The following is an 8,981-nucleotide window of genomic DNA, read 5'->3' as shown; positions in this document are numbered from 1 at the left end:
TAATAAAAAAAGAATTCCTTCTCTGTCCCTTTAAGCCACGACGTTTCCGGGGTTCTCTCTCACACATATATAGTGGGCGGGACTTCACGGCCAGCTGAGCGCCTGTCATTTAAGCGATTGGCCGCTGCTCGTTAGCGCAGCCAATGGGAAGCCTCGGAATCACGCCTCCTTTTTAAGTAGATGCGGCGACGGCGCGCTGTGATTGGATGCTTGATTAAGGGAAGCCCCGCCTAGTACACGTGCTACTCCCCCCCCTCCCTCCCTCCCACTCGTAGCTGGTCGTCCTCCCACGGTCAATAAAGCCACTAATATTTAACAGATGGACACAATCCTCGACTGATATAAAGACGAAATAACAATCCCCAGACATGTTTGCTATTAATAAAAGTCGATGTTGGATCGGGTTAAATCGGCTCCAGTCGTGCTGACAAGAGAGCTAAGAATAGATCCGACATGTTGAATCCTCGCCCCAAAAAAACCCAGAGGCTCGATCGCCCATGAAAGTACATGTTCCTCAGCAGTACTTGAAACACATTGAAATGGCGTCACAAATACGAGCCTTTTTTAAAAAAAAAAGTGGAGCAAATTATTATTTCATCTCTGCCATCTGTTTACTTAATGTTGACACACATACACAAGGCCCCGGATCTAATATTAGCACTGATAACACACTTCCCACCCCCCCTTCAGTTTATTACAATCTATTATCACCAGAATAGAATGGAGAGTAATAAATACAATTGATACCATATCTGTTTCTGCTATATTGGTGATGTTAGCCGCTTTATTGACATGATAACACACGATGATGAGCTTGGTCAGCGTTACACTTTATATCAATATATACATGAAATAAAAGACACACTTCAGCCAATGGACTTCAGTCCAGCTGTTTAAAATTCAACAGAAAAACGCTTTTACATTATTATCATGCTTTTTCGAGGGGATGGCGACATCTGGCGTTCAATAAATATACTTGATTCTGCTTTGTTTAGGCAAAAAAACAGCAAGCAACTACTGGTCCATAGGTTTAAAAAATAAAAAAAAGGTATGTTTGCAAGAACACACAAAAAAGGGGTGAGATGACGACCGTCGGTGTCCAGTTGAAACCTTAATTGTAGTTTTTTTTTTTAGTAACGCTGTTTCTTGGTCTTCTTGGATCCTTCTGTGGTGCTCTTCCTCTTTTTGTCATCACCTTCTTCTTCTTCTCTGAACTGGTGTCTGAGATCAAGAGACAAAGTAAAACATTTATAATTTCTTCATCAAAAACCATTATAACCGACCAAAGAAAAAAAGTCAATGTTGATGAGATAAAACAGCTTAAGTAAGTAAGTAAGTAAGTAATATTTATATCGCGCTTTTCCAGACCAGGGTCACAAAGCGCTTAAACAATCAAAACAATATTCAGTAAAGTATATACTTTAAAGGCTCTGGAGCTTGTAATCCATGCGTTTGTGTCTTAAGGGAAATTAAATTATGACAACCGTTCCTCCTTCAAACCCTCAAGCAATAAGATGCCATGTTTGTTGTGTTGCTGGAGCCTTTGATGTTCCTCTAAAAGAAGTTTGAGATTTCAGAGATCCACACCTGGACTGCCAGCGTCGCCCGCTGTTCCACACGCGTCCGAACGAAGGAAGCCAGTTGGCGTCCGTGTTGGAGCTGTGATCAAAGTTGGCTCCGACTCTGTTGGGCGGGAGCTTCTTCAGCTTCTCGAGCTCCTCTGCAAGACAATTTCAAAACTGAATAAACCAGCATTAACTTAACATAAAACATCATTAGACTAAAGTTAGTTGAATCAACGTTACTAATCAAAGTGCACGAGTCCAGCCCCCGCTGTGTCCTCACTAAAAACTTCACTCATTCTCTTTCAAGGTGCGACTTCCTTACTCTGCCTCAGGAATCCTTGAACAGATGGACCGATCGCCGCTTGTGCTGTAGAAGCAGATGTTCCTTCCTGTGGATCATCCTGCAGCCATGGAGGGACGGCACCTGACGAGAGAAGCTAGTTTCATTCACTCGAGGTCACATGTTTGGACACCCTTCAGAAATAATTACCCTCCAATATGCATTAAGTCTCTCATCGTGACTATGTTTTTAAACGTATTACTTTATAAAGTTCTCCCCCCGTTTTAAATCTTGGCGAACAAGAGGTTACGAGAGCGGAGTCTATTATGACGTAATAATGGCTTTACTCCTCCTCCAGCCAGCTGTATTCCCGCCCTGCTTTGTTTATTCAACGAGTCCCTTGGCGGTGGAGACTTTTAGGATTGATGACGCGCAGTGACAAACCTCAATGTTTGATCAATTATTGTAGAGAGGTCGGGGTTATGGTAGACAAGATTTAATCTCCAGAAAGTGTTATCAGTGGGCGAGGCTTAAGATCATTTTCAAGTTCAATATTTCAATTTCCAAATACTATCTTTTAAAAAAACATTTCAGACAGTAATAGAATAGAATAGAATAGAATACGTTTATTTTTATTTTTTTTAATAATCAATACAACAGCAATTATATAAATTAGTTTTACTTTTTCGCGGCCTAGTGACCTTTCCAACCCATGTCCAGCCCACAATAGGTCCAGCGCCAATGTGACCCAAATAGCCAAGACTCTGCATCCACATAGCAACCTTAAGAGACACTGCCACACGTGACATCGCAAGATTACGATCATTTAAGCGCTGACAAGAGGGTAAGAATGTCAGCAAAGGACTTTCAAAGCACCCACTAAAAGAAAAGTTTGAAATCTGTGTCAACATTATCTGAGAGAAACCAGTAAGTACGGTACAATTAAGTTCATTTATGTGTTGAAATGAAGTCAATTTATCCCAGAGAAACGAGAAAATACTGCGACATGTTTGAGTAAACTGCGACCCACCTGTGTGAATGTTTCCCGTCGCTGAGTCCTGAGAATAAAAACCAGACTTATTAAGTGAAACGAAACCGTGACGAGGATTTTCGATTGGTTTACCTGGTAGCCGATGAACGTCAGCCGGTGCGTTGCCGAAGACCAGCCAACATCCGAGTCGTCGAACCCTTGTTCCTGCCGGTGCGGCCGCCGAGACGCGAGCTGAGAGCTGCTTCCCAACCATAGAATGTTAAAGAGAGAGCGAGACAGGAATGCCTTGGTTTCGAGATCAGATTTTACCTGCCAGCGCCCCCGGCTGGTTCAGAGGTGCCATTGCGTCTGTTGGACGATTCCGCCTCTGCCTCACGCTGGTGTTGATTCAGGAAATGCCAACAGTGGTTCACAAATGACATTTAAATCTAAACCTTATTTAAACGCTAAACAAGCTAATACATAGATGATGATAATATACATAACAGGATTTATTTCTCATCAATTTCAGCACGATGGATACTGCCAAATCATCCCAGGAAAACAAACCTCTAAAACAGTCTGCAGAACTTCTTGACGTTGCTTCTCCTGAGCTCGAATTTCTGCAACATGCTGCAAAGAGACACAAAGACGCTTAGATAAAAAAGGAACTTTAACCTTTACACTACAGTTAAATCATGTATAAAACCATAAATGACTTTCTGTACCTGTTGGACAGAGTCATCCTCTTTCTCCTCATAGTTCTCCAACACGTGAGCCACCTCAGTTTTAAATCTGGAGAAAATAGAATAAAAATAATTTAAACTCTAATTCTTGGAAAATGACTTTTTAGATTGAAATGTTTACTTCTCAATCTCCTCTGCAGTGAGGATGACTCGGTCCCTCAGCTTAAGATCCGCCTTGTTTTCCCACCAGAATTTATGAGTGTTCTTTCTGTGATCTGTCCTGAAAGCACATATATTTAAAACAAATGTTAAAAATACATATATTAAATATATACATTGTTTTCTAAATAAGTTGTCTTTTAGGACTAAGTTTGAAAATTAAATGGATGAGGAAAAGAAAGCATGAAAGAAAAAAAACAATTGAAAAGATTTTATAATTGATATTAAAAATATAATACGTGTAACAATATAGAATAATAATTTAAATAACCTGATTTGATCCATTTGGATTGATATGGCACTTTTTTTATCATTGTTACTTCAATTAATTTAATTATTCCTAATTTTCCAATGATTTTATTCCTCCTTCTATTAATTTTGTCTCATTTTTTCTTTTGGCACCATAAAATGGAGTAACCTTAAGATTCCAAAGAATGAGTATATCATTTGGCCTTTTGTTTACCCCAGCTGTAGACTATACATTATGGCTGATGTATAAAGCTTTCCTTTCAGTCTTGCTTCTATTCTGACGTGACAGTATTCTCCAGCTTTTCTATCCTGCCCGCACTCACTTCTTCACCTCAATTAATATCTATCCATTAATACTGTTTCTTTTAACTGAGGAAAATCTGTAAACTCAGGAAAATGGTGTCACAACACGATTTGGATCTTATAATCCATGTGTTTGCGTCTATTCATTTAGACTATTGTTACAGTTTGTTCTCGTGTCTAAACAAGAAGTTGTCTCACCTGCAGTTAATACAAAACTCTGCAGGACAATTCTGAGCTGCTCCAGTAGAAGAACTCACATTTCCCCCGATCCTTAAATCTCTTCAATGGCTGCCAGTTTCTTTCAGGATCAACTTTAAAATTCTGGATCTTACTTTCAGATCTATTCATGGTCAGACCTTCCATCAGTGATCTGATCCAGCCTTACACCCCAGCTCGGGCTCTGAGGTCTGTGGATCAGAATCTACTGATGGTTCCTGAATACGCTTCCGGACCAGAGGAGAGAAATCCTTCCAGTATGTTGCTCCTAAGCTTTGGTACTATCTTCTGCTTCCTCTATGTTTGATGGATCTACTGACTATTTCAAGAATCATCTTAAAACGTCTTTGTTTGTACAGGCTTTTTCTTTTTCTCTATACTAATAGTAGCTGAAATCCTATTGACAGAAACATGTTGCTGCACAAATCATCCATTGAGGTTTAAACAGAAAACCACACCGTCATCTGAATCTAACTTACGTAGCCATGTGCTCCAACAAGCCTCCCCACACCACTGTCATGTTGCCATCGGTGATGTTTCGAGCGACTTCCAGCTGACAGCAGTAGCACCAGAACGTTTGGTCGTGCTTGATGACGTCAAACGTTTCCACTTGGGGTGTTTTCAGGGTTCGACGAGCTTCTTTTACCTGAAAAAAAAACAACCCATCTGGGAATTATACAATTGCATAAGAATGTCTGAAACATGCTTAAGTATTACTGGATAACAAATTAAGTTCCGCATGATACTTAGTTAGTGTTTCCATGCTAACATTAGCTTGTATGCTAACGGTCCAGATCACACAGAACACACCAAATGTAAACATAATAACGAGAATAAATGGTGCATTTACCTTTTCCAGGAATTTCAGAAGAATAACTCTTAATCTGCTTTGGTGGTTTTTACCGAAAATATGCGACTTCCCGTCGAAAGATGTTTGTCTACATATATCACAATAATGCGCACCCATTTAGAGTTTAAATAAATATGTCCAACCAAAACAATCTAACATTTATAGAAAAGAAAAAAACACGGATAATGTACGATATTATTACACTCCGGTGTTGTATGTTATATGCTGTGGATAATCTAGCATTCAATGTTTATCCGCTACAGTTCGCGGTGCAGCGCATATTATTGTCCCCCGGAAACACAATTTTGTCAACATATATTATTTTTATTTTAATCGCTAACATTAATAAATAAAGAAAAGATACACATTTCAATTACGAACCAATACATTGTTTATATACAATTATTTCAAGTTCATCCGATAAATAAATACCAAAAAAATAAATCGAAAAACGCAATATGGCTGCTGACGATTGGTGGCGGTACTGAGTTCTACACCTCGTTTCGCTAACCGTCAATAGTTGTAGAAGAAGACCTGGCGTCACACACCGAAGAGAGCAGCTCAAGCTGTTGTGTTTTCGGTTTTATACTTTTGAAATAACCGATTATTTACATTTATTATCCTGTTAAAAATAAATAAATATTAATACAGTCGGTTATTCCCTGCACGGAAGAATAGAGGAGTTTGATCTACTCGCACTAACTCGCTGTGTAAACGCTAACACGATCTCAAAAATGCCTTCTATTGTGTTTCTGAGAGCGTTTTTGAACCAGAAATTAAACTCTACTGTGGAAGAAATACTGGAAGTGTTTGAAAAGGCCATTTACGAGTATCAAAACGAGATCGAACACCAGCGTAGATTGTTGGAGGATGCTCGGAAAACCTCGGATAAACCACAGAAAACGGGTAAGTGTTCATTTCATAATAGGTTAGATCATAATATATACTTATTCTAATGTTATTTATACCAATGTAGCAATAAAATGTTGTGATTAAAGGTAAATAAATAGCAAGGGTCACCCTTTAGATTGCCTATGACCTTGCAACCTTTCCAGGGTGTCCTTTAAATACTACTAGGACTACTAGTAGAAGTAGTTGTTTCACAAAACGGTTTCGCAATATTTCTTGTACTACAGTGAAACTGGTGTTATAATCTTAAATGATATGACATAGATAAGCTACACTAGGATGCATGTATTTCATCCTTCGTTGACATGATGTGATCAGTTAAAAGTCTTTATTTTTCTCATCCAGAGCACCAGGAGCTCACGAGGAGCCTTCATCGTGAAGAAGAGGACGAGCCACCGGTCAAAGAGGAAATGTGTCAGGAGGAAGTGGAGATAAAGCATGAGATAAACTCGATTATAGTGACAACTGTAGCAGAAGAAGTTAAAGATGAAGACGATCCAACGCTTGACTTGAGTGCAGATGAAACCGAGTTTGTTGGTGAGTTTACGACCCCGTCCACATATTACACACCCAGATTAATGCTAGTTTAAATGGTCAGAATTAGTGTTACTAACCCAGTTGAGCATCACAAGCCCAGTCAGTTAAACTCATTTCCCTTTTCTGGTGAAATGTTTTTATATGCGTCTAAACTGAAGAGTTTATATCATGCTTTTCGAGTGGATGGTGAGATCCAGTTGACACATAATAAAAGAGAATAGTCAGGTTAAATCAGTGGTGGGCAATTAAATCATTTTACACAGTGGCTGTTGTGAGCAAAAATAAAGGAGTGAAAAGTATAAAATGAAGTAATAAAACCAAGTTAAATATGCTAAAATCATTATGTATTTTTTTTGTTCTTTACATTACGGACATGAAAGCTGAGTACGATTCTAATAATTAAAAATAGAAATAAATTCACATTAAAATAGTTATTTTTACATATCTTTGACCACATGAGTGCCACATAACTGCCGTTAAAGATCCGGGTGATGCACTTTGCCCGGGTCTGCTTTACGGACAACCTTTGGCAACCTTTTCAGGGTGTCAATTAAGGACTACTAGGACTAAAGTAGTTGGTAAATTTTGTTATTTGTAAACGGTATTAATTGTGCTCTCTACTTAAATTATCTTACTTTGATATATTGAAGTCGTTTCTTCTGTTTTAGAATCCAAAATAATGTAATATAGAGTAGCTAAGGAACTCTGCAGCGAGAATTCTGAGCCGCTCTAATAGGAGAACTCGCATTTCCCCGATCCTTAAAACAAATAACTGTTAATTACGTACTTACTGTATTAGGATGGATGGTCTTTATTCTTGGTTGACATTATACAATCAGTTAAAAGGTTGATTTTAATATTCTCCTTCAGAGCACCAGGACTACATGAAGAGCATTTATGATGATGATGATGATGAAGAAGAGGAAGAGCCACATGTCAAAGAGGAAACGTGTCCAGAAGAAGTGGAGATAAAGCAGGAGATTGACTGTATTTTGGTGACAACTATGGCGGAAGCAAGTAAAAAAAAAGAAGATTTAACACTTCACTCGAGTGCAGATGAAACCGAGAATGTAGAAGAGAACGTTGGTGAGTTCATGAGTCCATCCACACACTACATAGTTCCTCCAGATGATGCTAACATGGACGGTCCAAGTCAGAGTAAGACCAACTACGTCAAGAGGAAGTACAGAAAGAATCAAGATCCTCTGAAATGTTCCTTTTGCGGGAAAACTTTTTCCTGCATGTCCAAACTGAATAGTCACACCAGGACCCACACGGGCGAGAGACCGTTCAAGTGTCCGACATGTGGGAAAGGGTTCGCGTTCGGCGACAACCTGAAGAACCACCTGATGACCCACACGGGCGAGAAGCCCTTCCCCTGTGTGACCTGTGGACGCTTCTTCTCCTGCAGGAGGAACCTGAGGGAGCACATGAGGACGCACACGGGCGAGAAGCCCTACCTGTGCAACCTCTGCGGCAAAACCTTCAGCCACCTGTCGACCATGGTGAAGCACAAGAACCTCCACCTGGACAATAACCCGTACTCGTGCGACACGTGCGGCGCCGGCTTCGACTCGCAGACCAACCTGACCGCCCATAAGTCGACCCACACGGGGGAGAAGCCGTACGTGTGCGGCGTTTGCGGCAAGAGGTTTAAGCAGAAGTCCACTTGTTCCAAACACGAAAGAACTCACCTGGAGAAAAGTCTTCCTTGTCTAACGTGCGGGAAGGATTTCAAATCTGAGAAGGACTTGAACATCCACATGAGGATCCACCAGGACGACTTAGTGATCACTGTGGACTCGTAAAAGAGACTCGTGATCACAGAGAACCGTTGATGTATTTCTGGTCCTAATAGTAGTCATGTTTTTGTATAACGCATTATAGTAGGGAGTGAAAAAAATATATTTATATATCGCCATGTTTTTTTTTTTACAATACTGGTTTGATATCAAACATCACTTTATTGTTGTTTTTTATATATATATATACACATTTAAATTGGTTTTCAAATCATATATTTTTTATCATTGTTATTGTATGTTTTTTAAGTGTGTGTACAATAAAATAATAAATACATTTTTTTATTTGCCAATGTACCTGCAAATATTCCCAGCGCATTTGTTCATTTATATGCTGCAATAAAACGGCTGGCTGCTCCACCTTCTGAGCTAAAAACGATAAAATCCTGCTGGAT

General features: G+C 39.5%; 2 protein-coding genes across 2 annotated transcripts; one reads left to right on the top strand and one right to left on the bottom strand.

Moving 5' to 3' along the window:
• Positions 1 to 760: 760 nt before the first annotated feature.
• Positions 761 to 5,599, bottom strand: cenatac (centrosomal AT-AC splicing factor). The gene is made up of 11 exons (XM_087794674.1): positions 5,339 to 5,599; positions 4,968 to 5,134; positions 3,683 to 3,781; positions 3,544 to 3,610; positions 3,386 to 3,448; positions 3,146 to 3,213; positions 2,969 to 3,074; positions 2,876 to 2,903; positions 1,888 to 1,989; positions 1,588 to 1,720; positions 761 to 1,221 (listed from the first exon to the last, which is right to left on the bottom strand). Exons 1-11 carry the CDS (start codon positions 5,453 to 5,455, stop codon positions 1,131 to 1,133), a joined length of 1,041 nt encoding a protein of 346 aa, XP_087650800.1. The 5' UTR covers positions 5,456 to 5,599; the 3' UTR covers positions 761 to 1,130.
• A 278-nt stretch (positions 5,600 to 5,877) lies between these two features.
• On the top strand, positions 5,878 to 8,863 carry LOC148087497 (uncharacterized). Its single transcript, XM_087788621.1, has 3 exons — positions 5,878 to 6,244; positions 6,593 to 6,784; positions 7,655 to 8,863. Exons 1-3 carry the CDS (start codon positions 6,073 to 6,075, stop codon positions 8,590 to 8,592), a joined length of 1,302 nt encoding a protein of 433 aa, XP_087644747.1. The 5' UTR covers positions 5,878 to 6,072; the 3' UTR covers positions 8,593 to 8,863.
• The last annotated feature ends 118 nt before the right edge of the window (positions 8,864 to 8,981 follow it).

Source organism: Callionymus lyra, chromosome 1 (assembly GCF_982586985.1).
Source record: "Callionymus lyra chromosome 1, fCalLyr1.hap1.1, whole genome shotgun sequence".
NCBI lineage: Eukaryota > Metazoa > Chordata > Actinopteri > Syngnathiformes > Callionymidae > Callionymus > Callionymus lyra.
Note: the sequence above shows the minus strand (reverse complement) of the source record. Positions and strands in the feature narration are given on the sequence as shown.